The sequence below is a fragment of the Anoplopoma fimbria genome, chromosome 17 (assembly GCF_027596085.1).
Source record: "Anoplopoma fimbria isolate UVic2021 breed Golden Eagle Sablefish chromosome 17, Afim_UVic_2022, whole genome shotgun sequence".
Classification (NCBI taxonomy): Eukaryota; Metazoa; Chordata; class Actinopteri; order Perciformes; family Anoplopomatidae; genus Anoplopoma; species Anoplopoma fimbria.
In genome coordinates, this window is record NC_072465.1 from 15,812,889 (window position 1) to 15,840,567 (window position 27,679).

At 39.7% G+C, this 27,679-nt stretch overlaps 1 protein-coding gene across 1 annotated transcript in view; it reads right to left on the bottom strand.

Annotated features, from left to right (window-relative positions):
- Window positions 1–1,901: 1,901 nt before the first annotated feature.
- Window positions 1,902–27,679, bottom strand: part of cacna2d3 (calcium channel, voltage dependent, alpha2/delta subunit 3) — a 30,724-nt gene continuing 4,946 nt past the window's right edge. Inside the window, exons 4-39 of the mRNA XM_054617014.1 lie at window positions 27,183–27,299; window positions 25,457–25,516; window positions 21,152–21,314; window positions 20,469–20,600; window positions 19,375–19,435; window positions 19,103–19,253; window positions 18,807–18,881; window positions 18,604–18,693; window positions 16,176–16,289; window positions 15,013–15,091; window positions 14,040–14,173; window positions 13,599–13,616; window positions 11,715–11,786; window positions 10,977–11,057; window positions 10,798–10,872; window positions 9,818–9,901; window positions 9,428–9,499; window positions 9,249–9,310; window positions 9,081–9,148; window positions 8,894–8,939; window positions 8,683–8,780; window positions 8,433–8,526; window positions 7,364–7,459; window positions 7,120–7,241; window positions 6,401–6,478; window positions 6,250–6,311; window positions 6,117–6,161; window positions 5,970–6,032; window positions 5,383–5,453; window positions 5,178–5,253; window positions 4,909–4,949; window positions 4,453–4,508; window positions 4,189–4,306; window positions 3,946–4,058; window positions 3,648–3,730; window positions 1,902–2,725 (exon numbers count right to left, since the gene is read on the bottom strand). Coding sequence (XP_054472989.1) covers window positions 2,633–2,725; window positions 3,648–3,730; window positions 3,946–4,058; window positions 4,189–4,306; window positions 4,453–4,508; window positions 4,909–4,949; window positions 5,178–5,253; window positions 5,383–5,453; window positions 5,970–6,032; window positions 6,117–6,161; window positions 6,250–6,311; window positions 6,401–6,478; window positions 7,120–7,241; window positions 7,364–7,459; window positions 8,433–8,526; window positions 8,683–8,780; window positions 8,894–8,939; window positions 9,081–9,148; window positions 9,249–9,310; window positions 9,428–9,499; window positions 9,818–9,901; window positions 10,798–10,872; window positions 10,977–11,057; window positions 11,715–11,786; window positions 13,599–13,616; window positions 14,040–14,173; window positions 15,013–15,091; window positions 16,176–16,289; window positions 18,604–18,693; window positions 18,807–18,881; window positions 19,103–19,253; window positions 19,375–19,435; window positions 20,469–20,600; window positions 21,152–21,314; window positions 25,457–25,516; window positions 27,183–27,299 — 3,063 coding nt within the window. The 3' untranslated portion in view covers window positions 1,902–2,632. The remainder of the gene's footprint in view (window positions 2,726–3,647; window positions 3,731–3,945; window positions 4,059–4,188; window positions 4,307–4,452; window positions 4,509–4,908; window positions 4,950–5,177; window positions 5,254–5,382; window positions 5,454–5,969; window positions 6,033–6,116; window positions 6,162–6,249; window positions 6,312–6,400; window positions 6,479–7,119; window positions 7,242–7,363; window positions 7,460–8,432; window positions 8,527–8,682; window positions 8,781–8,893; window positions 8,940–9,080; window positions 9,149–9,248; window positions 9,311–9,427; window positions 9,500–9,817; window positions 9,902–10,797; window positions 10,873–10,976; window positions 11,058–11,714; window positions 11,787–13,598; window positions 13,617–14,039; window positions 14,174–15,012; window positions 15,092–16,175; window positions 16,290–18,603; window positions 18,694–18,806; window positions 18,882–19,102; window positions 19,254–19,374; window positions 19,436–20,468; window positions 20,601–21,151; window positions 21,315–25,456; window positions 25,517–27,182; window positions 27,300–27,679) is intronic.

The following is a 27,679-nucleotide window of genomic DNA, read 5'->3' on the forward strand; positions in this document are numbered from 1 at the left end:
CTGTGCACTGACTATGTTCAAGTGTTTGTTCTTCTGGCACTAAAGCTAGCTCTAACCCTGCAACCACTCTGCAAACAGCCTCAGGTGAGTATGTGCAATTCTTTAGCACTTGAATCAGTGGTTAAATTATGTTTACAACCTAAATTACTCTTAATGCTTGTTACTTCAAACCAGCGACAAAATAATATTGTGCTTGTCCATTTACATATTTGGTATGCACTGGTAGTGATGGTTGAAAGACGTTAGTTATGAACAGTCTTCCTGCTTCTTGTTAATGTTGTGAGAAGCAAAACTGACACTTGGTAATGGTTCCTCTTGATGCAAAGCAGAAACGTAAATATAGAAGTTTGTAGCAGTTGTGGAGTAGCTGCGGGTGTCATCTTGCTGGTTTACGCATTTCAAAAATAAAAACTGGTGAGAACTATGTCGATGTGTTTGTCTAATAAAGTCAGAATCTGTTTTATATGGGTGTAAACACATACTGTTTGATACTGGAGTTTGTCTCTAATATTAAAATGTATCTAAAATTTGCATTTTCACAATCATTGCATCTTGACATTTAACAACCACTCAAATATATAAGCACCGAAAAAAGCTACCATGTCAGTCAGAAGACACTAGTCAAAGGAATTAGCTATTTGTAATATATATCCATATGATAGTCTTTGAGAGCAACCTCAAAAGAATCTAACCAAATTATTATTTATTTTTTATTAACAATACCAAAAACATAGCTTATGAGGAGCAAGTTGGTGAAAGGAGCTTCAGCAGCAAACATCATTGGCGTGAGTGTTTCAGCAGAATATCAGTGAGAAGCGTCGGGTTATAATGGGCCTGCTGATAGCCAGCTGTAAGCACAGCTTCACTGTTCTGTCTCAAGAATAGTCACAGATGACCTATTACACATTCTAGCTCGGGTCTTGTGATGATTGACTCATATTGAACTTTGTTCCGTTTGAACAGAGTTCTTGTAGCTGAGAGCAACATAAAAAAAACTATTGTGTAAATCTTCAGCTTGCACAGAACAAACCTACAAGACCTGCATCTCAAACTGAAAATAAACCATGTGTGTTGTGTGGGAGACCAACACTGAGACAAAAACAACCTCCTTTTGACAGGTTGAACTTTATTTCCCATGTGACCACACTACTGCATGAGAAGAGAAGGCACAGAACTGTTCTCTAAACAGCTCATTTCTGAATTTGAATGGGTAATGCTGTCCACCTACATTGTGACCTTCAAATACTTGAATCCAATGAGCAGGGCTGAAGATAAATGTTTTACTTGATATGCAGACTTCATGTATTTCACAGGAGATGGCGTGTGGAGGAAGTGTGTGTGTGTGTGTGTGTGTGTGTGTGTGTGTGTGTGTGTGTGTGTGTGTGTGTGTGTGTGTGTGTGTGTGTGTGTGTGTGTGTGTGTGTGTGTGTGTGTGTGTGTGTGTGTGTGTGTGTGTGTGTGTGTGTGTGTGTGTCAAAAGTGTGTGTGTGTGTGTGTGTGTGTGTCAGTGTTAACCTTTTGACTTAGTGTATGTTTGCTTTTTTACAACAGGAAGCTAGATTTATATGGCTACAAAATAAAGTCTGTGTGACTCGTTACTGAGTCAAAAGTGTTTCTCCCTCAGTACTAGGTTCTGGGTGTGATGAGGGATTAAAACCTACTGCTACTGTACATACCCTCAGTACATAATCTAATCTCATTTATTGTTCCATCTATCACGTATGACGGCATCACCACCACATCATCAAACACACGCAAACACTTGAGAAAACAACACAACGGGTAAATAAAGGAAGGAAAATATTTCTTTGTATTTATTCATCAGCTTTCTCAAACATGAGGTTAAGAGTATGGTCACCTTGACATATTATGGCTAGATATATCGATGTGACATTCTGTGATCTTCTTCATGCATCTTTAGTCATCTTCGTCTGAAATGTCGTCTGCTTTAAAACAAGAGAAACTGGCAGAATAAAGCAAGTTCTAAATTTCCCGTTGTCTCTCAGCTATTTTACATGATCCATATTATTCCAGACACCAAATATTTAGGTATAAAATAAAATATTTGGAGAAAGAAAACTATGACGGCACTGTCAACTCTTTTTAGCAATTTACTGCCAAAAATAAAGACGGCTCTGCATTCTTTTCACGAGACAAAAGTGCTTTTTTACATTCCACAAACTAACTTTAGCTTTCTTTTTTTCCTCACAACAAAGAAACAAACAATATTTGATGGCTTACTGTCATCCTTTGCACAAAGTACTTGTTTTATACTTTGACAAAAGAATACCTTGTTTTTAATGTTTACATCGTGATTTTCTTTCCCTTATTTAATATCAGCACATATTCAGTACATTATGGAAAACTGTCAGTGGTGTGATCTGTAATGCTCTGAGCAAAGTAACCAAGTACTCCCATTAATCTCTTTTTCTTTTGCTGCGCCGCATCGCTTATGTTTCTGCATTAATGGATGCGTGTCTCAGTGCTACATATAAAGATTTGTTTCTTAGTAGAGCGCAGCCTGTTGCAGAGGTATGAGCAAATTCAGTTCTGATTGGCCATGTTCTCTATGTGATTAAAGCATCTTCTTGTTGATTTAGTCCTTACTGATGTCCAGTTCTGCTGCTATCGGTCACCTGCTGATGGTCGCTGCTATCAGAGGGAGCAGAGCTGCAGTCAGAGGACTGGAGAGGCGTGTTGCTGAACCACACTCCATGGCATTTTCCTGCAGAAGACACAGTCATGTGTGATACATATGGTGTTCAGGGTAACATATTTAATATTAACAGGGTGGCTATACCTTTTGTTTTGTCTGGGAAAGACAATAGTGGCTGCTAATAAATTTGAACTGTTGTTGTTGTTGAACAAGTTGTAAACAGGTAACATAGCCAGTTTATCTAAACTACTTTATTTAGAGATAAAACCAAAATAAAACCCCACTTGAAATACTGTTAATAAACACAAATTGCACAGGAAAACTGTGTTTAAATTTGTTACGGTTAGAGTTGAGGCAGTAAGTTTATCTTTAGGTGATAATTTTTCTATTCACCTTCTTTTATAACCAAATAAATGTGCTAACCCACAGGTTTATATATTACTATGTATTTATTATCAATTATTTACAACTAGTATTACTGCCCGATTACTTGCCCCTTTGGACTTCTTTTTAACAATATTGCAGCGTTCCCATATCCCAGAAATTAAGAATGTGTTACAATATTATTATTACCAATGTGAATGATGGCCAAAACTACAAACGTCAGACTCAAGATGTAATAAGCCTAAATTATCCTGTTATGATCAAATCATGAATAACTAACTGACTTATGGATTGATCTACAGTATTTATGGAGTTAATTGTTACATTTATATGGTCCTGATAAAGTACTTATTGTTTCATTACAGTTGAAGAGGACGAGCATAAAGACTGAAAGCAGGGGTTAACGGCTAGCCTGGCACTGTTTGAGTTAAAAAATAACTGTCTGTTACTTCCTGCAGCTTTGCCGTCACCAGACAACTCAAGGAAGTCCAGAAATACTTCTGCACTTAAACCAAACTGTTTCTGTGCTCCAGTATCAGCTTCACCATTTACCTGTAGGCTACATGTAGTCACATACTTGTATGCAGACAAACACACACTCTCATACCTCAGGGTGGAAAGGATGACACGATTCAGGCTTCTTTCTGTCCTTCTGAAACTTCAGTCTGTCACATTTTAGTGACTCGTTGTGTTCAAAGGCGTCAAGGGTGTAAATACATCAACTGAACAAGTTAATAGGTTTAGAGCTTCACCAACTCATTTAGGGTTAGAGGAAAACACTTAAGTAGAGAAAGTCAAACATTAAACCTAAATTACACTCAGTCAGTTACTCAAATACTGTTATGATTTACTTTCTGCATCTGCTTCCACATATCGAACATCTGTGTTTCACCAAAAAAGGATATACATGATCTCGATGGGATTCATGGTTACTGGAGGAGAGCTGCTGCAGTCACACTTATTGTCCACAACAACCATGAAGAGGTTGCTGCTGGGAATCTGCTGTATGACAAAAGACCTGCGGCCCAAACAGAGTAACTGGAATTAAACTGTTATATGATTAGTAGCAGACTGAACATCTACTGTTTAAAAAAGAGTCAGTGGTTATTTAATGATTCACTGTGTCTACTGTTGGCCTGAAGCAGTACCTGATACAGCCCTCACAGTCAATGTTGCCTGTTGTTTCTTTGATGGTGCGTTCGGAGACAAAGGCAGGGTATTCTGTATCACAGGGCACCATCGTGGTTTTACCCCGAGATCTCTGAGCTGAAAGTATGAGAAATTGATCTGCAGTAAGTAAACAAAACTGCAGAAAAATAGAACAGCTCCACTTTTCCTTCTCAAACTCTCTCACACATTCACCTCTCTTTCTCAAACACATACGGACTGTAATGACCATTAACTACAGTTACCTTTAACTGAAAGATCCACGTTCCACCAGCTGTACAGGTTAAATTCTAGCAGAAAACTGTTATGAGAAAATAAACATTATTATCAGTAACCACAAGGATGAGCACTGATAATTTAAACTGATGTCTTTCTAAAACTAATAAATTGTAAATGAGAAATTGTATTAATATTTTTTTACTATTTAGCACAATAATAAGTAGTAAGCAACCATTAACTATTTATTGCAAGTACACAGGATAGGATGTAATATGTAAATGCCTTTAATTACTGATGAAATTAATGTGTTTTTTTCTAAATATTATTTATCCACTTACGTCTTCAGGCTTTTTTTTTTTTTAAATCAAATAGTAACCATTATTTATTATACTCCTATTATAAAAAAATATTGTGTACATCATATAATGTAATGTATGGGCCCCGGTAATGTACACTTATTTTAAATGTGGTGTTGTTCTTACATGACAAGTTCAGTCAGGAGCCACTTAACAACAGTGAAGGGCTGAAAGAGAGAAAAAAGCAGATGATGTTAGAAGCTGAAATGAAAGGAAATGTTCGAGGTTGTTTAAATGTCGGAGTACATTTTAAGACTGTGCTCTATACTTATAATCCTCTAGTGTTGACCACACACATTGAGATAGGTCTCAAGGTCATGCTGATGATTTCATTTTAACTCAGGTCGTACAAATATAGATGCAATCATTGCTTCTAACACAATCTCATGACTTACATCTGATAGAGTGCGTGCACTGTCGCTGCTCCCAGCGTAGTCTCTGCAAAGGGCCTGGTAATCATACAGTGTGATCCTGCAAAAACAAACAGAGCAGCAAAAGTTGTAATAACCATCAAATACGATGTTTATAAAAATATGCTTTTAAAGTCAGGTTTAATGTGTCAGTTCAGGACTCAGAGAAATGTTATGCCGTGTCTCAGACCTTTTGAAGGACCCCATTTGGAGAAGTTTGTTCATAACAGCACCCTCCACCTCTCCAAAGAAGAGCCCTGTCTGAGAGAGAAGTAATGTCAAGGCACACAGGCACATAGCTCAACACATAAACTGGGTGGACAAAATAATGTGAACATCCTATAAAAAAGGACTTTCTTCTAATTTGTAATTGTTTATTTTTTGGAAAATCTTCACAGACACATTCAACAGAGAAACTGGCATTCATTTCAGGATATGTAGCCATCTTGTTCAAGTCAGTGTGTTTTATTATCAGATCTTAACAATATTACATTTATTTGGGGGTTGCAAAATATTATTATTATTATTATTCTAGGGTGCAAAATGAAGAGTAGACTTTTATTTCCTTCCTCTATCTTTAATCCTACTTATTTAGCTCTTTGAGCTATAATATTTGGAAGAACCCCATGTTGCTTTATATACATTTTCAAGACTTGTGGGAAAACATTTAAGGACAATTGAAGCAGCTAAGGAAAAGGGGGGCATGTGTTTTGGTGTTTCCTTTATATCAACTTCTGTTCAGATTTAAACATGCACCCATAAACATGCACACAGTACCTGAGATTGCTCCTCTGTGACAAGAATGAAGGCATTGTTGTCAATGAGATAACAGTTAATGTCCTGTCAGAGGAGGAAATAAAATATTAGGTTAACAAAATAACCTGAAAAGAAATCCTAAAGCTAGAGTTATGTGACTGCTCTTACCGCGTTATCGCAGCTAATGCTACATTTTCCATCCAGAGCTGTACACTGAGAACAAAACATAAGTAGTTAAGCTTTACAGCTAATCAGGGTACTCATTTCATTGTAAAAAAAATAGTTGTTATTGTGTTGTTACCTGTCTGCAGGCAGTCCAAAACTTCCTCTGAAAGAACTCAAGCTTCATCTGGATCCCGACAGCTGAGCACAAAACCAAGGACATAAGAGACTGCACGATATAGAAAAATAACTCAACATGAAGATAATTATGAAAGATGGTTTAATGTTACCTGCAACGATTGGAGACTTTCTGTCATCAAGGAGCTGAATTGCTGTGCTGGCCAAAACCACACTCTTATTTTCTAAAGCTAGAGAGGAAGAGCAGAGAATAATCAGATTACACTTTCTGCTCACTAGATGGCGCCCTTTACTCATGAGGTGGCAGGCTGAAAAGAAACCGCAGTACCAGTCCATTACATTACATTACAGCAAAGTCTGGTCGGAGCTTTTTCTCCAGCCAGATGACTCCAATCATTCTGAAATGGGTGCTGTGATAGGAACATTTCAAGTTATGAGTGGATGCAGTCATCATTAACAGAGGAAAGGTGGTAAATGTCCTGGAGAGTGAAGCTGAATTCTCCATCCTGTGCCTCGCAGACTGAACGTGGGCCACATTAACGGCATAAAAGCTGTGAGGGTGGTGAGCTGTGCTGCACATCCTATCAGTAGAAACCAGTTAAAACCACCATCCATAGCAGAAAGAGGGACATACAAAAAGACTGATTAAGATGTTAAAATTCTGAGTGACTAAAGCCACCAGATGAGATTCCGAAAAGTAATTTATATAAAGCTGCAATGGATAATTGAAAGTATATTAAGATGGACTTATATAACGTAAATTGAAGATTATTTAGCTGCATTAGGCAGTTCAGTCTTGCTCTCAGGGAACTTTTATTTTGTACTGCACACTTGAGATACTATCTTAAATCTCTGGTTTGGTTCTGCATACCTGTGCTGAAGGGGATGGAGTAGACAAATGTGCCGGGGACCTGTTCTGCAGCTCTCTTGTACCACAGAGGGAAGTGATCGGCATTAAACACACCCTCCTTGTCCTCCGCTGTCAGGAACTCCCTTAGGAAGCACACAGAATGAAAGTGAGGAGAGGGGCAAAGGATTAGATTAATCAAGCCCAATCACGGCCTCGCCCTGTGCTGTATGTAATGATTAGAGAGATGTTGAGCAGCGGGACTCACTGATTTGAGAGCTGATCGGCGGGCACAAACAGGTTGGTCCTCGACAGGCCGGTGCGTGTGCCCAGGAAGGCGATCTCCACTCCTTTGTCTGAGTTCCTGTTGGTATAATGCAGAGCAGTAAAAACAAATGTAATTTAATTTTTTCTTATATTTCTTTTCAAATGCATTTATGCGCTGATTCAGATCTGCTGCTTCTTAAACTGAAAGTTCTTGCCGCAGCTGATGTAGCTCTCATTTCGGAGGTATATTGTCAAAATACCGTATTCATGTTTTTAAATTTGACTTAAAATAGCACTCACATGTCCACAAGTGTTTCATATACTCTTATTGTAAATAAGGTTGGATCCTCATGATACATGCCATGTAAGAAAGGTTCCCTTTTCTTATCATTTCTTAGTAAAGTAAGTAAAGAACTGAACATCAAAGTAATATCTATCACGTGGGCTACTTATTAAATATCAACAGAAGAAATAGTCATCACACCACAAAGTAAATATCCACATATGTGACTGTTCCTCCTGTTCATACTGGCTGTGAAAAAACATCCCTTCCTTACATCATTCTAAATTTCAGCTGCAGTTAATATGAGGTTTCAGCAGTTTGATTTAATCAAATAAAGTGATCTCCCAAAGTAACTTTCTTTTGAGTGCAAAATTCCCTCTGCGTTATCCTCCCTCCACCACAAAAATGTAGGTGCCACTTTCTAAAAAGGCATGCTTATTAAAGACTTTTCAACTAATGGCCTTGGTAGTGGTTAATACTGAGTTATACATCAGTTATAAGCCATTAATAAGAACAATGTTTGGGTTGACAGGTTGTGAAAAATCCCTTTGAGTGGTCTTTCTTCTATTTGATCATGGCAACCGATTACCATTTACTAATGCAGACTTGATGGATAATTGGACGAACATCTCATTAATGATTTGCAAACATTTATAATTACAGATGACTTACAAACATTTACTGTTGGCTTATTCGTAAACCCATATAGACACCCTTCTTTAGTGCCTAACTGACACTTGTAAGTGGATTTGAAAAGAGACTATAAAGCAGTACCAAAACTTCTTACTCTGACTTGTTGAGGGCCAGACCAGTCCAGTAGGCCTCCAGTGGAGCGGTGACCACAGCATCAAATAACACTTCCTGGATGAGCTCTCTGTCACCTGCAGAGTGTTGTTTAAAGACTCAGAACATCCATCTCTTTTTGTAACAATCATTTATTAAATTCTTCTCTTCATATGATGATTAGAATTTAAGTGCGGGTAAAAACAGACTCTGTGTAGTCTAGTTTATTCAGGTCTGACTCAGATGTCTCTTACATTTGAGGTGTGGTCTGCGACCCGTCATGAAGAGCTTGATGGCTTGAATCTGGGTCAGGTGACGGTGCTCATGCTGCTCCTCTGTGTTGCAGTATGTCCTTTGGTACAAACAGAGCCCTGCTGTTACATCACAGCCCTCAACATCCCTGATGAACGCAGAGGGATAACCTACATAACGCATGAATGCCCTCTCCCATAACCCCAGCCTTACCATTCATCTGCCAGGGCGACATCTGGCTGTTCCAGATCACGGAGCCCTGAAAAACACAAGTCAGTAACGCTTCAGCAATGCCAGCCTGAGTAGACTGATACAATAAGCCCCATCAGAGTGACATGCATCTCACAGTATTCAGGCTTTTGTTAATAACAGAGTAAAAGACACAGTCAGAGTGACATACCGGTTTCAACTGATACATTTCCTCTGAAGAAGTACTTTCCATGACCTCTGGAGAGAGCCACTCCAACACTGGAGACAAGAAACAGAGAAGGGAATCAACATTTAGCCGTAACCAAGACATAAACTGACAGAAAGTCGTTTCAGGAACGTAATGAAACTTTCTCTCCACCTGAATGGTGTTCCTTTGATGTCAGTGTAGAAATAGTCATTGTGCATCTTCAGGACACGCCTCTAAAAAGAGCAGAGAAAAATAGTGCAGATGATTTACTTCTTGAGTCTAGAGACAACAGAGAGAGAAGAACCCTGATCTGATAAAGAGACACTAAGCATCTTTATCTGCAGCCTCACCCCTTTATCCACCGTCTTCTTCACCTCCATGGAGAAAGTCCCTGTTCTCCTGTTCACCATAGCGTTGCGGAGCTGAAAGATAAAGCACACAAAGAGGCACATAGAGCAGAGGAGTCGAGGCCGGTTCACTGATCCAGCAGCCTGTTTGTGGCTGCCATTAAACTAGGATACTAAAACAGAGTCATTCTTTGATGATTCTTGGAGTTCATTTAGAAATAATACATGATTCACGGGAAAACAAGTAAACATGCAGTCCAAGAACATTGTGAAATCCTGGCAATTTGGCCGCTGAAGTCACACAAAGTTGCATGTAGACCCAAGTACATCTAGTGTTTTATATTGTACACTTAATAATGACTTCTGTAACATTGTTAGGAGTAAGACACATACAGTATCCTCTTTGTCTTCCCATTCCACCTCAGAGAGATCCACGCTGCTGTAGTTGGGCTTCCTCCTCTTCTTACCATCCTGATACTGCACAGAGGAGCACAATATACACAGAAATGATCCACTTTATGTAGTGACGTTCTCTTTGGACTAACCGCTGCTTAAACATGTCTGCTGCTGCTCTAGCCTGACCAACTGTGAAATCATGTGACTAATTTTCTAATTAATGAGCTTGATATCAAAGAAACAAATCTGAGTAGAAAAGCTTCACTGTAATCAGTCTTTTGTGTTTCAACATCAACAGTTCAATCTTATTTATCAAGTCTTGTTATGAAGGTTTTGCTGTGTAATTATTCAACAAATCGTCTGTGAAGTTAGCACTGTCAGGTAAATTAAAAATGATTAATATGATTGATAGGAAGTCTACATCAATGCATTAAACTCATGTCATTAAAATGTCAAACTCTGCTTCTGTATGTCGTCTGGTCCACAAGAAACAACAAGTCAATGACTACAACCACAGCACAGTTTTAGCCACAAAGACACACTCACAAGAAAACAACACAGACCAACACACACACAAACAGTTGCACAGAGAGGAGTAGCACTAACACCGGCACACACAGATCCACTAGCACAGCCATAGCCCCTGAGGAACCAGCGGTCCCAGGGCGAGTGGCTGTGGTCTCTGCCAGCGAGTGTTAAGTTACCTCTGGGAAATCTCAGGCCAGCCAGCCCTATGAGTGGCCTTTATCCCTGCATGCATACATCAAAGGAAAAGGTTGGGATTACAGACTATACGAGCCCATTTAGCCTCCTGTTACACATTTGTCTCTTTGTGCCCTCGTTAACGGAGGCTTTCAGTTCATCATTTATGTTATTTAAAGAATTGCATGGACAAAACAATTAGGGATAACAGGGTAAAGTCAGGCAATGCTGTGAGACTTTCCTGGTGTAAAAGTAATGTTAAGAAACTGAGTTACCAAAGGCCTGAGGTCCGGATGCGTCAGGATGTAGCCATTGTTTGTGATAGCAAATGCGTACCCATGGATTCCTAACTAGAGACACAAAATCAGATACACAAGGAAGAAATTAAAAAACAAAATGCATACTAATGAATTCATTTATTCAAAGTAAAAAGTACAAGAACAGCTGATTGTACCATATGTTTGGGGATGAGCTTCATCAGCTCCTGCAGAGGGATGTCTGTTCCTACGACCCCCAACAGAATACCCTGGTTCTTCTGCACGAAGAGATTCAAAACACACATGCACAACTTTAGAAGAAATCTCCATGCATGTTCACTTAGCAGTGGTGGAAGAAGTACTCATATCCTAGTAAAAGTAACAGTACCACCACGTTAAAATACTCCATTACAGGTAAAAATCCTTCTTAAATAGAAGAACAGAAGTATTATAAACCAAATGTACTACAGCATCAAAAGCTAGATAAATGTCCTGTCACTGATATACTATATATGACATTAGATAATACTTATTCATCAATGTGTAAGTAGCATTTTACTGTAACAACTTATCAAGGGGTAGCTAGTTTCAACCATTTGATATACACTTCCAAAGGCTCACAAGATAAATCTGAGGAATATTGAGATAATTAATGTTGAAGATAATAAAAAAATACAAAAACAAAATGTACACATTCTTAATAATTTCTGGACTTTTTTTTCTAATCTCCATGTAATTCTGCCCCTTTGGGCTTCGGACAGTTATTATAATGAAACCATGTGGGAAGTTAAGTGGGGAAATGTGTCTTTGGTGGAACTTCTAACAACTAATAGACTTAGATCTGAAATGTGACAATAAGCTATCGGAAAGATTTATTTGTAAGGTGTTACAAGCCAAAAAAGTTTAAAGACAATCTTTCAGACTCACTCACTCACCGTTTCATTCTTTGTGCTGAAGACAGGCATTGCAACTGTAGTCATCAGACTTGGGCCTGCTTTGTCCTTCAACTAAAGAAAGGAAAGAATAAATTAACTTTTGAATGCTTCTATTTCAGCTGTTTACTCTTATTGAGAAAGGTGTCAGCATGTTCTCTGATCGGGTTTGTAAGCATCGTACAAAACAAAAACTGCTCAGAGAAAGACACACATTTAACAGCATTATTATGCCTACAGAACTGAAACATTCACTCAGCATTTCTTAATCAGTACATCTCATGCATTTTGAGCGATAACCAACAGAGTTACATGCATATATTAAACTGCATATGTATTCAACTTGAGCTGACAAAGTAAGATTCCAAAGATGAAGGTTTTTGTCATTGAATTGTTGCTGCAACTACTATAGAAAAATGCTATGAATGCTTTTCATTTTATTCTAAAAAAACGTCTAAACTAACAACAAAATCATATGTGAATGTAAAATTTAAAAGCTGCCATGAAAATGTTACATCAATGTTAACGGCTGAAGAAACAATTAAATTTTTTCACACAGTACAGTAGCTAATTACCAGTGAAGAGGCAGCCTAATTGACATGAAATTCAATTAAAATTTCTAGATAGAAAAGTGAGGAGGGGAATAACGGCTTCAGGACTTGACAATAATGAAGCCAAAAGTGGCTACAAACGTAAGTAGTCGGGACACAGAGGCCTCATTAGATCAGTGTACTATTTGACACTTTTTAATTAATTAAAAGCACGACCAAATGAATTCCTGGAGAACCATAGGATCCTGGTTGCAGCCTTTCGGTTTTCAATCCTGAACCATGTGGGTCTCAGAGGGGGTCAGTTCAGTAGGATGAAGGCTGACATAATTAAGCACATGAGCCTCGCTAAAGTAGGTCTGCTATTCCCTCACCTTGTGAGTCGACACAGCCAAGTGTGCCCGTGTCCCTGTTTGTGTGGTTGGCTGTTCATTTGTGTATGCGCATGCAGATGAAACAAACGAGCTGTGAATCGTAGTGTGTGCTATCTAGACAAAATGAAGAATGGTCGGTCCTTAAATTCATCAGAACACACAATGGAAGCGGAAACTGGACTGCTTCAGCCTATACCGACACACACACACACACACACACACACACACACACACACACACACACACACACACACACACACACACACACACACACACACACACACACACACACACACACATGCAAGCACACACACAGGTAAAGCCAAGCACACCAATCCCCCCCCCCTCTTTTTCTCTCTCTTTCTTGGTCTTCCCTCCAATGTCAGTTTTATTATGGGCTTTAGGAGATAAAATGCAATGATCCACAGAATGATGAATGGTGTGTCTGAGGCTGAGATACAAGAGCACACACTCCAGAGGACAATCTCCCAACCCTTCTGTGTGTGTGTGTGTGTGTGTGTGTGTGTGTGTGTGTGTGTGTGTGTGTGTGTGTGTGTGTGTGTGTGTGTGTGTTTTTTAGTGTGTGTTTGGTGTGTGCATGCTCATAAGCTCCATACTGGATAGAAGTACAATAAATGCTCCTCTACTGCTCCTGCCCTCCAGAGAAGAAGAGCATCTCCTCACTTTTGACTTTCTAGGATATATTAAAGTAGGAACTATAAGCAGCCATTTAACCTCTCAAGTTCCTCTCAAGCACTTTGACTTTATACCACATGGCTCAAATTTGAGTTGCAGAGGAAACCTTTTATAACCTGCATGTGATTTCCTTTCTGATGCCTGTTCAGAGCTACTTCCTACAGCATCTGGTCGATTCTTTTAAGATAAGACAACAGATAAATGATGTTTCTTAAAAATATGATTCTAGCCGAGAGCACATAAAGACTAGATCACATCTAGATATTTACCTTATGAGCCTGGGAAAGCTGAAATGAAAGAAAAGACGCATAAAGAATGAATCATCCAGAGCATTAAAGCCTTCACATTGTGCCTTGACTTTGTGGACGCAGATGTACAGGGGGAGGGGGGAGGTGGGATCCATACAGATTAATGAAGCTCATAATGAGGAATCATTCCAGCAGCATTAAGAGTAATGATGACAATGCAGACCAACACATATGCACATTTACTGTACAGTACAGGGATGGAGAAAATAACATGATTCCTGCAACTTACACAAACAACAGCCTAAAAACTATGTAATCGAAGCATGTTGTTGCTGTACAGACACACATGCAGTCTCACTCATATACAAATGTAAATTTAGAATGAGGACTCGTAACTTGGACAATCACAGGAAGTTGTGATACTGCTTAAACCTTAGAAGAAAAGCACTGTAACACACTCACAGCACTGTCCACGTACGCTTCAGTCCACACTGTGTCGTGCTCGTGGTCAATAACCTTTGGGCGGCTCATGACGTGAAGATACCTCATCACGTTCTCCTGAACATCTGCTAAGGTGGAGATCTGACTGAAATAACCTGCAAATAAACGCACACATTTATTAACCTAAAATGAGGGAGAGCATTTACTAACCACAATGTGTATTTCTACATGTATTGGAACTTTTGGAAATTCCCCGTTAAAAAAGATAAAACAGATAAAAGAAGTATTGGATCAGCAATATTTGGTCCTGCATCTTGAACTTAAATAAAAGTACTATCAGAAATTAGCGGCATAGAAAGTTTTTTTTTAAAATACTGAAGTCTTGTGTTCAAGTTTTCCCAATGCATCCCTTAACCATTTACAAAATTGTAATTTGTTTCCTGATGTCCCTGAAATTACTGCGCTGTGCTGAACCACTCTGGAAACAGGTTTCCAGTGGTTCACTTTACAGTGACACAGGAGCATTTTGACTCGTGTCAGCTCCTGCTGTTGCTGACAATGATTCATTTTGGACATGTAAGGTCATTCCACAGTGGGGAGCTGTATGGGGAGGATGTTTGGGGCTTGTCTCCCCACAATCCCTCTGTGATCGGTTTTCCCGACTGTTACCCTCCTTTCCAGAGGGCACTCATCCAGAGTGTTGACACGTGGGAGCTATCAGCGGCGAGCAGCCAAGAGGGAGACACTCTGACAGGAAGAGGGATTAGAGCAGATTGACCTCTGACCCTCCCCGAGTGCCACTTCATTGCCTCTTGGCAGAAAGAGTCAGAGCCAGCAGATACACATGCAGGCACACACGAAAAACACACATAACATTCACGTCCAGTCAAACCACAAGTACAACCACACATCCTCCACGGGAACACCACATTAGATCGACTTCACACGCTGACAAGAAGCTGTCATGAGAAACGTTTATCAAAAAGTCCCAAACCTTTGTTGGCACACGCCATCCATTTGAGGTTATCAGCAAATGCAGACTCTCGTCCAATCAGGTATGGGAATATTCGCACCTGTGCAGAGGACAAGTAGATGTCAAAAGTTTCAAAGATGGAAGGATATAAAAAAGAAAAGTGATGCATCTCCTTAGTACTTTATCTTCCTGCCCTGATTCTATCTGGCTCTGGAGCAAGAAGTAGCTGCATGTTTTCACATCCTCTTGAGGAATCACTGAGCATTAAGCTGCCATTCCAGCTCTTTCTTTTCATTCTTCACATTTTTTCAGTCCATCTCTGTCAGTTTTTTAACAGTTATTGGGGATTTCTTCCAGTTTGCACTCTCAGTGCAGTTACATTCAGTTAATTTTCTTTTGTTGGGGGTTTTGCATGAGGGCATAATCCACTGTCCTTTTAAAGAACGCTGTGTGACATTTTGCCAAACCTGCATGGCTCATTGGCTCCAGATGCTTTGCTAAGCATGAAGCATATAGAAAAACACTGAATGGCTGCCATATAGCAGCCCTGAGGGTGTATGAGGGGTGGGGGTGGGGGTGGGTGGGGGTACCCTGCCAAATACTGCCCTGCACCCTGCCAAACACTGCCAACACACATATGCTTGATAGGACTGCACAAAAGCCCTGGAGCTGTTGTTTTTATTGCTTTGTGAGTGGCACAGCAGTCCATTTCATTTCAACTGCATTAAGGTCTTACAAAGGGAGTATAACAAAAGATTAGTTAGATAGACTGTTGAGTCCAGGAAGAAATGTGGGGAGAGCACAGCAGCGGGGGCCGAAGACCAGAGCCTTTGAGACTGAGCTGCTTGCACTGCACATACTCTGCCCTTGAAAGCAGTTAATTTCCCATGTTTTATTCCTTGTCGGGAGAAATATTGTTCTGTAACGCATCAACCCGTTGAAAAACATGATATTGACATGGATTGTACATTAAAGAGTTATGAGTGGTAATGAAGAAAAAAAAAATGTTCCTCAAAATGTCAAGACAGGAGCTCCAGCTGGCGTAAAGAAGTAAAATGTACATCTATCTCCGCTGGAAGAAAAGTGAAGGGCAAGCAGAAAATTCAGAAAAAAGAACAGAAATAACATTGGAAATTAAGCACTGTGAGGAACAGATGACAGGAGAAAATAAATAAAGACCTAACCTTTCTTTCTGGCCAGTTGTACTTCTCAAAAACATCGTCATACATTTCAGTCGCCCCGTCAGTCACAAGCATTATGGCCTGACTGCACAAACTGCCATGTCCAGTTTGATTAAACTGCAAAAAGAGAGAAAACACATGAAGATATAAATTAAGAACCCAAATAAAACAAGCGTTATTTAAACATTAAACAAACAGAGCTGTCCGTTTCCACTGATGATGATGTCTGATATGGCAGCTGTGCAGCCATCAGTCAATAAAACATGGATAATGTCTTGGTAAATAAACCTGAGGAGTGTAGTACACTGTACTCTGATGCCAGAAGATGCATCGCAGTAATTAAGTGGTTTATTGACCTGTAACAGAATGAATGTGGAGAGAAAGAGGAGGATGAAGTGATGCGATCACAGGAGGAAACCTGCTGAGCACCGCTACTCTCAAATCACAGGATGCCTTCAAAACATCTGTTGTTGTTATAAAGTGTGAAGCCCTGTAATATAAAAAGTTATGGGAATGTCTGACTGTTTCAACACTGCAACAGTATTTATAATTGTGGTGTCTTAAAAGTTTGTATTGGTTGGCTTGTATGCGCGTGACAAAAAAATTCTGTCTAATATTTGTAAATGTTTGATTTTTATCTTTAATTTAAACGTTCAATAATAGGAAATCAGCTCTAGAGTAACATTTTAAAGCCATGAAATGTTAATTTGGTTGCTCATTATAGACTTTTTTCACAGGAACCATATTGACTCGTCACAGTAGAAAGAGCACATGTGTTATCAATAACATTAAAAATGGCTCTCTTCCATTTAGTGTCCCAGTAAGCAGTGACAGTGAGCCAGCATGCACAATACAAGCCCCTTGAAACTGAAGCAGCTAAGTGGATTTCAGCCATCATTAATTTTATTATCTACACCTGTGCTTTCACATGTGATGATAATAGGTGGCCTAGTGTGACGTCCCCCCGCAGTCTGTGGGCTCAAGCTCAGGAGGCAACTGTCCGACATTTGAGGGACGACTGCTGATCTGGTTCATCAGGTTCATCTGGACTTTTCTGGGCGTAAGCTCTTCCTTTTCTCTCCTACCTCAGCTGCATCTGATTTTTGTCCTTTAGCAGACCTGCATAACACATGCCCTACATAGAAATGCATGCTTCCATTGCTGATGTGAACATCCTACGTTTTTGTTATGTTCATATTTTTTAGTTAATAAAGAATGTGTTTTAATAAATCTCTCACATGGACCCTCCATTCCCTGAGCCAGAGGAGCATTTTCAACGATACTGTCCTTTAGCCTTAGTTGTAATGTATTTTATGCCCTTTGTTTCAGTACTGTAAGTAAATAAGGAATAGTGAATCTGAATGTTAATGATAAAAGACATAATCAATGAAAGGGATCATTAAGTAATTGATGCTGATAAAATCTAATCAATCCCACACACTAGTTGTTGGAGAGGTAAATTAATGATCTTGTTCTAAAGTCATCCAACAAGGGGATGGGTTACATAATTATTGGTGTTAAAATATGCTAAACTATTTAATTATATGCTCGCTGTTTTGTGATTATCTGTATCGTCCGCCCATGAGACTAGGAGACTTGGCTTTTCTTTATCTCAACACTGCTCCTAGGAAAATGGTGCATTGCTCTTAAAGTGAAGCGAGTTTCTTTTTGATTTGGTCTACGATAAGCTGTGTTCTGACTTCATTCGCCGGGAAGTGGTGTAACAGTGAGTTTCAGTTGTAGGCTACCGGCTACCTGATTACCATATTCATTGCAGGGCTTTAATTAATCTGACAAATGCAGAGGTAAAAGCTGCAGTCCCTCAGCTTCAGCAGCGCAGCCGCCTGAAAACAGGGAGATAAAAGGAGAGCGTCTCCTGGCCTTATCTGCTTTGTGTTCCAATCAGCCACGTTATTAATCATCGACATTAATTAGAGCCATTAATCACGATTCAGAATAGATGTGTCTGTGTTTGGAGGGCGGAACAGGGATAGCGCTGGAGCGTTTCGACAGGCGACACACCTCCCAAACGCTCAAATGTATTTGACTGGAGTGTGCTACTTTTTTATGATTAGCAGAGAACAAGCAGTGGGTTGTACTCCAACACTTCCTGTCACTGAAAACAAATGTGGCTTGTAAAATGAAAGTTTTCCTAATGTTCTGGTCAAGTGGAGTCCTTCAGTTAAACGAAAACAAAGTGCCTTTGTTATGGCTGAACACAAATTCATTATTTTAATGTCAAATTAATCAATTTATTAATTCATAATTTTGTGAAAACTCATGAATACTGAACAGCATTGTCACATAATACGTAAGGAGAATTTAGTTGATCTGCTTTGGGATAAATGGTTTCAGTGGGATATAGACTGGGAAGATTTGTGTTCAAACTGACAGTCACAGATACGGAGCGGTTCACTGCACTGGAACTCACATCACTCAGGATTGTGAATGCTTCAGCCAGAGCGACACCCAGCAGCCCGATCCCTTTAGCAAACAGCTTGTCCAGATGTTCACGGAAATGCTAACAGATAACGACAGAAGAGGAAAAGACAGGTTTTAGACATTGAAACCACACAAATTCAACCTGATACAATCCACATATACTCATTACATTTCAGTTTGAGCTCGACTCACATCTTTATTGGTTCTGTCAGCTCGGACCAGTGTGCCATTCAAACAAGGCTCCACATAGTGGATCTCCTGATTATACTGTGGAAATGCAAATAACATTAAGATGGATTAGTATTTTTCATGGAAGAATGAGCTCCAGTTATCTGAAATTCTTAACAGATATGTCTTTGGTGAATACTATTAATAGACAGCATTAGACTGAGATTACAGAGAGATAGGACATAGAGAAGCACAAATATATGATTGAACAAAGGCACAAACATGTACAGACACAAACTGAGAAAAGGTGAAAAACGTACTGCAATGATGTTGAAGAAGTCGTCATCTCCAAGTGTGTCCAATATGGAGGAGACAGTCTGCCTGGCGATGGTCAGCCTCAGTCCCTTCATGCTTCCACTAACATCGACTAAGATAACAACATCCTTAGGAGACGTTGCTGCCTGGATGTACCTGAAATATGTTAGATTACACAATTTGATATCTTGTTGCAGAATAATAAATTATTATTTTTTTAGAGACGATGAGATGCAGAACCATGAGCAGTACATTTTGTCAGGTTATAAAGACATACCACTTCCTGTTTCTACAGTCGAAGCCAATGACACCATGTTCATCTGGATGCCACTTTACTCCTGTGAAATAGATCAGGAAGTCAATTTTGAGAAAATATCAGAAAACACAAAATAACAAGCTGGATAAACACAAGCAAAGAAGGACAGGTTATACGTATATGTCAATGTTCTGCACTAATCTGGAGTCATACAGTGAATGCTGTGCTGTTTTTGTGTATGAAGCCGACTGTGTCATTTAAAATCAACACAAACAATTTACACATTCACAGCAATGCTTTATATTTTAATAGCTTTGGCTTTTTAACTTGGTGACCAATAATTTTGTTTTGAACCCTACATGTAAAGTCAGTATTGGAATAAATAATCAGATAACTGACTTCAGTAAAGTACATATTGTAAATGTATTTAGTTACTTTTCACCACTGCGTACAGTATAAACTTCATATTGATGGTCCTTAAATCTTAATTAATGTTTTCACATTAAACCAAAGAAGAGTTCAATGCAGTGGGATTTCAAACAACATTTATATGATGAATATAATAGTAAAAGGTTGTTGTAAAACACTGGTGAAAAAGCTAGATTTTTATGAATTGCTTCTTATACTTTAAACATACAGAGTCCATATTTGTATAAGACTATCATCATCTGTATCTCTGTAGCTGCAGTGAGTCGACCGCCTGTTTCATATCATTGTAACGGTCTGATAAGTTCAGTTGGATCCAGCAGCCAGGCGCTGTTCCTCAGCACGACTGTAGACCCACACCGCCAAATTCTGATTAATTACAGTCTGTATATGTGCATCCTCTCTGATGGTCTGTAAAATTACAACATTAGCCAAATTACCCTTTTAGTTATTCTAAATCATTTCTTCTGATCTTTTTTTTACTTGTGCACTGGCGGCTTATGACTCCCTTGAGACAAGCCTTTCTGTTCACACACACACACGCACATACACACACACACACACACGCACACACACACACACACACACACACACACACACACACACACACACACACACACACACACACACACACACACAGAGAGAGACAGACGGTGAAATAGGACAACTGACAGGGTGACACCACTCACCAGGGTACTGCCTGAAGAAACCTTTGGCGCTCCCAAAGTATTGCCAGATCAGTGTTGGGTCTCTCTCAAAATTATCTACGAATACTTTATTCAGCGCCTCGGACCAGTAAACTCCGTTCACTATGTCGGGATCTAAAATGGAAGAGGAGGGGAAAAAAGACACAGGGAAGGGAGAGAAACAAGTAAATTAAAGGGTGATAATAGAAATCATCCTGGTCACCATTACCGAGTGCACGGTTGACCTTTGTCCCTTATTGACCCCCCTGAAGGAGCCTCAATGCCCGTGACTGAATCATCCCCTCCCCTCCTCCTGCTGGACGAGCCTCCCTTTGTGCTGCGAACAGAGAGTTATGGGAAGACCATTATAGCCAAACAAAAGCAGCCCTGGCGATACTCAGGGAGAGGTGACACACTCCGTTAAAAAACAAGAAGGGACAGAACAGCTAGCGTATGACAAACATCTTTCCACCACCACCCCCTCTCTTCACTCTTTTCAGTCTCTTTGAAGGGTCTAGTTGCTTTCCGTATCATGCCTGGACTATCATCGATCCCCCATCTCCACTTCTCCCAGCTTGTGACACTGATGCTACTTCAGCTTCCATTTCTCTCTTTCACCACTTACTTTCCTCCCTCCCCTTTCCCTCCCCACTCACATAGTAAGTCTGTGAAGGCTGAGCTCTCACCTTTGTTGTACATGTTGGTGGGCACCTGCACCACACTGAGGCTCAGGTTGACTGACAGGTTATTGAAATGGTCGTTGGGCTCCAGAAGAAACTCTCCTCCAAGCTCCACGTTATTGCCCTCCTCGTCCACTTCATTGATCAGCACGGCGTTAAAGTACTCATACTGAGGAAAAGAGTGAATACATGAAAATAACATGAAACTGTTAAATGTAATAACTGTGATAGCAGGGTTGATATTAATAATTACAAATCTATCTGATAACAATAGTCACAATTGGAGATTGAAAAAAAAAGTTCTTGCTGTAACCATTCCTCTTGAAAATACTAGCCATCAAGAGATTTTAAAGAAAGTGATGGGGAAAGCCAACAAATTCAGTCAAAGCCAAAGCCAAAGTCTGAACAGTCTAAGTCTGAGTTTCTTCCAAAGTTACAGTCCTTTAAAATCCATTCTTTACGTTTCTCCTGACGTGTCGCAGTGGCTGAGCGATGATAACACAAAGATTGAATCGGGGACTGATTTTGTCCTCCATCTTTTCAAGGCCAGTATGGACAGGAAGAACAATTACACCAACCAAAAACTGTAACATGCATGTATTGGAGCCTAGCTATTATTTTATGTAAGGCAGACCGAACCTATTGTTTAAGGGGTCAAACTCCCCTCACACAGGTTGCCTTTCCCGTACAGATCATTCATCATATGCACAGTTAAGTCTGCTTATGTGTACACCTGTCCTCCAAGCATTAGTAGCTCAAAATAAAGCTTAAATAAAGTGTTACAATATAACGGAACCATTAGACAATAAAATAGGGCCTAAATAGTTTTAATATAAATAGCTTCTCAGAAGGTAGAAAATAAATATTTTAAACATTTGTATTGCATATATTTGGAAGAGGCTTTTGAACAAATGTTCTAAATTATTTCTGCCAAATACGCAATCACTTGTTAGTGGTAGTTTTGGGTTCGGTATCTTGCTCAAGGACGCTTGGACACGGACAGGAATATATAAATCTGCTCTACCACTTAAGTTACAGCTACTCATAATTAATAGACAGTCTTTTGTTAAAACATGACAACACGTATGAATGTGTGCAGATTATTTTGTGGATTTCTGATTAGATGGTGCAGTTTTAAAATGTTCCCAGTGTGTTAAAATGTGCATTTACTACAGCAGTTGCAATTGTCACTGAGGTCTAAGAAGGAACTGGAAGTGCAAAGAGGACTTCAGGACTGCCAGTGAACATTCTGGCTTCCCTAAAGTCAAACCAAACGGTTTATCTGTCCTGTCCTTCACTGCCTGCTGCTGCAGAAGAAAGACTACCTCATCCTGTCTGAGCGGCCTCTCTGTGGCCTGTGGTCCTTATTGTCTGCAATGAGAGAGAGAGAGGGAGAGAGAAAGCGAGAGAGAGGGGGAAGAGATGGAAGGAGGGAGGGAGAGATGGGTGATGGACTCTACAGCATCACACTCGGGGGAGGCCGCGCGGGCATCACCATCAAGCAGCCCCTGACAGCTCATACCACGCCTGAGCAGCTCTCTGACGAGCTGCGGCAGGGCGGAGGGGGGTGGTGGTGGTGGTGGGGGTGGGGGTGGCGGGGTGCTACTGCAGAGGGGGAGCAGCAGGGGAGAGAAACGTGCACCCTCAGCAGAACTGATAGTGCTGTAGAGAGGCACGTTAACCACCAGGGTTATTACTGTAGAGCAGGCCATGGGACACTGCAGCTCTCCGAGACGCCCCACTGGCTCTGCAGTTAGCTGGAGGCCCTACTGCAGAGATCTGCCCTCTATTACGGGCTGCTGGGCCTTACTGTGTACCCACACTCCAAAATGTGGAGATGCTGGGTCTCAATAAGCTTTAACCGGCTTTAACTGCTACGTAGAGTTGAACTAATTTGTTGAGAGGCTGCACACTTCCCTGATGTTACGGATCACATCGTTTAAAGGGACATGTTGTTCAAGATGTTAAGTTACAGTAATATTTGGTCAATAAAAACATTCAGCATATGAGATAAAATACACTGTTAACTTTACTATAAGAATCATTCTGTAGCACTATTTTGCAACAGTGTTCTCATTTTTTTTATGATTCTTAGAAACTAAAATGGAGTTGGAATGAATACCATGACAATCAAAAAATAAAATCATGCGAATCATAGCATTTTAGAATTTTTACTTTTTACTATATGCTTCAAATCTTTCAGGGGCAATCACAAAATCACAAATGTGGCCTTTAACTTGAAGCTTGAATATGTTTTAGCCCAAAGTTTTTAATGCAAAGACCATTTTATGCAAACTGTTTAATTCAGTTTTTTTTTATTTAAAATGCTACTTTTTCATTCCATATTTCCGAAATGCTCCTGTTTATTGAAATCTATTTGAGGCTTTTTCTAGGCCCACATACATGTAAGGAAAAAACTCACTTAGCCAAAAAACATTATATTAAATAACATTTCTAAAGTACGAGCCAAGACTCTGTTTCTCCATCAGACCTGATCTGCACACCCTTGAACTGCAGACTACGCTGGGGTCAATGAAAACAGTCGACTGTCCTGACACAAAGCCTCTGAGATAAGAGCAGCCGGCTTATCTCATTGTGGTCAGTGAAATGGTGCATGAAAAATGTGCAGTGTCGGGTGAGGCGAGGCTGGCTAAATGATGCCACAAGGAGTAATATCATGACATCACATCATTATCGCTGGGGGATATTGAATTTTTCCTTATTATTTTTTATGGCCTTTAAGATGAAATGTCTACGTCAATTGCTTGAATAAAAATATTTACATAGCTTTAACTTATCAAAAGGATCAAGTTAAATATTTTTTGTTCATGTAATTCATAAAATCACATTACTGGTTATGTATAATACATACATATTTTTATAAGGCAAAATATAAAAAGAAAGTCAATGCAACTATCATAGAATTATATCACATCAACTAAAATATCGTTTAAATATTTCAGCAAAAACAGTATAAAGAATTGAATTAATACTGATGTTTTTATCCATTTTTGGAGTCTACAATGTTTGATTTAAGGATTTGTGGTTTTAGAATAAGAGATAAACTGTCAATAAAGTTTGGAGAAAATGGAAACCTTGCATGTTTTCTTACAGAAATAATAGTCCAAATATAATTAAATAAAAAAATATGCAATTAACATGCACAAATACTTCAGTAAAGTGTGTTTTTGTAAGCAATCTGCTTTAGAGGGACAACACAATAGTGCAGTCGCAGATGCGTTAAAGTCTAAGTGAAATATTTTCAAGGATACTAGTGAAAACAAATCATTTTTTTGTTTTATTATTAGCCTAGTTAAAAATAGCAGTCGTATTTAAAGGCACAATCTACCTGTCCTGTTTTGGCTGTGTGAACAGCAGAGAAACGGGCAGAGAACAAGGCGAGTGAAATGTATTCCTGTGATGTAAATGCTACTATTAACTGTAAAGTGCTGCCGTTATTTCAGTGTTTGGTTGCTCGAGTGGCTTTCCAATCTAGAACCATGAAAGTGAAACAATGCGCCGCGCAAAGTTTCATTTATCTTTGTCCAGTGGAGGGAGAGAGAGAGAGAGAGAGAGAGAGAGAGAGAGAGAGAGAGAGAGAGAGAGAGAGAGAGCTAACAAACGACAGAAATACTGCATTCCCTCTGCAGACACTGGAGGAGCTCGGTGCGTCCTGGAAATCCGCAACGTGAGCCGCTAAATAATGTCCTGACCAGAGTCTGAGCGCAGGAGCATATCCTGTGAAATACGATTAAAATGGCCGACTTCTATCTCCCATTATTCTCTCTGCACAGACTGAGTCCAATACTTGTCTCACGAGAAATGTTACTACTTTAATCGAAATATTTTACCATGCATTACAACCTGCGGCAGACCTTAAAATCTGCATGCAACATCAGAACACTAGCAAAAGCTCCCCAATAGTGTATTCCAGTTCTACGGTTACTGTACTTATTATTATATTCCTTTATTGACTGGACTTAAAGGCGCTGCAGCAGCAGGGACCTGTTTTTAAACTGTACAGGTGAGGCTACATGGGGCTTAACCTCCTCTCATGGTGAGTTATGACACAGCCTGGCATTGCTTATCAAAGAAGCATTATGTATCAAACTCTGACAGGACATGAGTGTGAAGGACGATGCCAACGCAGTTAAAGACTGTAAGGGCCTCATACCCTTCTCTCACCTTGCAGCCGCTCCTCCCCAGCCCAACTAAAACCATTCATCCTGGTCTCACACACAATGACACGCCACATTTTTTTAATAATCAGTTTTTCCTATTTTCTTTCCTTTTGTCCGGGACAAACCTCACCTGCAGGTCCGGATTTTCTTCATGCTGATGGTGCGCTTCTTCTGCTGCCTCCACCAGCCGCTGAGAGGAGGGAATGACGTTAGAGCTAATACACACAATAAACATGTTTCAAATATATGTAAGCGAACAAATGCAGATTTAAAAAAACAAAAAACATACATTTTTATAAAAGGAAATTATGTCATTATTCTTAAAAACGTTTACAAACTTCCCAAAAGGCTTCAAGTAAGTTCCTCCATAGCCAGTAGTTCACCCTCTGCTGCTCTCCGTGTTTCTCAAACTTGCTTTGCGCATGGCTCTGTCACTCCATTATTTCCAACAAATGTCCATTGAAGAGGAACATGATTGAGGACCATTGCCAGACTTTAGATTAATCTTTGGATTGGATGGAATCCATGCCCAGCTTTTGTTTTAATAGCATATGTGGCCAAAACTGTTTTTCCGTCCTTGGAAAAAAATCCTTAGGTATAGTAATATTTAAGGGCAAAAAAAATGTGCATAAAATGTGGGGCACTACTGAAGAGTGCCGCTGTGAAATGATTGATGGAGGAAGGTTGGAGCAGGATTTCATGTCGTGTACCAATGCACCATATAGCTTCTGTAATAACTCCATTCTGGAAAATGTGCTTGGCGCTGTGTTTCCGGGGAAATGCCTAAACGTTACAGTCACTCTCGCCTTCGGAGCCAAGCAGGTAATTAACGTCAGTCACATGTGACAAAATAACTGCTATATAAACACAACCGAGGCGGTGGTGACCAAATTCAATTGACCCCGTGGTGAGATCTCATGTCGTCAGCAGTTGGCAAATGACATAAAAAAAACATAATGATATTTCTGCTTTATAATGTGAGCGTGTAAGTTACTATTCATATAGGCCGAAGTATAATTTTCCATCTTATGAAATATACCTGCAGACACCCGACCTACACCACTTTATTGAGGTCACTGCCTCATTTTAAAACTCGCTTTTCAATTTGGAGTAAAAGTATGACGTCACCAGTTTAGGATTTAGCACTCCGGTTTTTATTTTTCATTTTTTTTTTTACAAAAGTCCAATTTGTGCCTATTGTTTTTGAATTATTAAAATAAACAATACGTTGATGCATCTCAGTTAAAATAAATCATGTTTATGAAATGAATCGCTTTCCTACAAGTGTAATTTATAGGCTGAACTGTCATGAATTTGTGCGCACGTGGAATCAGGCGGGGGGGGGGGGGGGATAAACGTTATCATTTCCCAGCAGTCCCTGCGAGGTACAGCATTAAAATGGTTACAAGCTCCTCTGTGCTGAGGTCGCAGACAGGCTGCTGCTGTAAGGCTGACAACGGCTCAGGCCTGGACTGTAATACATTACATGCAAGACCATATTCCAGACGGACCGTTTACACCAATGCTAAGTAGAGAACAATCGGTCTAAATTTGACTTTTTAAAGAACCAAGACACTCCCCACATTTATTAATATTTCCTTTCGGCCCATTAAGTAAACATTGCACCCTACCCCCTAATATCTCTAAACAATAACACCTTTCTCCTTTTTAAACCTTACTATGTTGACAAAATCAATAGTTATCAATTAGCCAACAAATTGCACTTTAAAAAGTACAGTTAATGATTGCAAAATATGTGGCTCAACAAATTGCACAAAAAAATGCTGCAGAACATTCCAGAAACACAAATACAATCAGCTGCCTTATCCGCCCAACATATTTAATATTGTACACACCCTGGTGGCCTCTGCTTTTTTCCGGAACACTTCCTCCATCCTCACAGCCAGGTTTTTGACCAGTTTCACACCATCGATTTCTTCCACTCTCACTGACTTTTCAGGTTCTTTATATTTCTGAAAATAATCGATGAACAAAAGTGAGGCATTAGCAGAGGGGACAACAAATTTGCTGCAAGAAAACATACTGCAAACTAATTAAGATCACATCAGTGATTAATCCATTAGGAGTGTCTTAAATGTCTACTTGATAATGCAAGATTTTTTTTTTTTAGATAATCATCTTTTTCTGTGTGTGTTTTCTGCAACATTTTAGAGAGTTACTGTTTCACTGCATCCCACTCGGAAGAGGTGGGAATTGTTAAACAAGGCTTGTAAGCTTTCACATGTTGGCTGACAAGCTGCATGCAGCCAGTCTCAGATGAACGGCTGATAAAACCCTCCCTGCAACACAGAATGATTGATAGTCTTTATCCCGTCTCAGTCATTGGCTACAC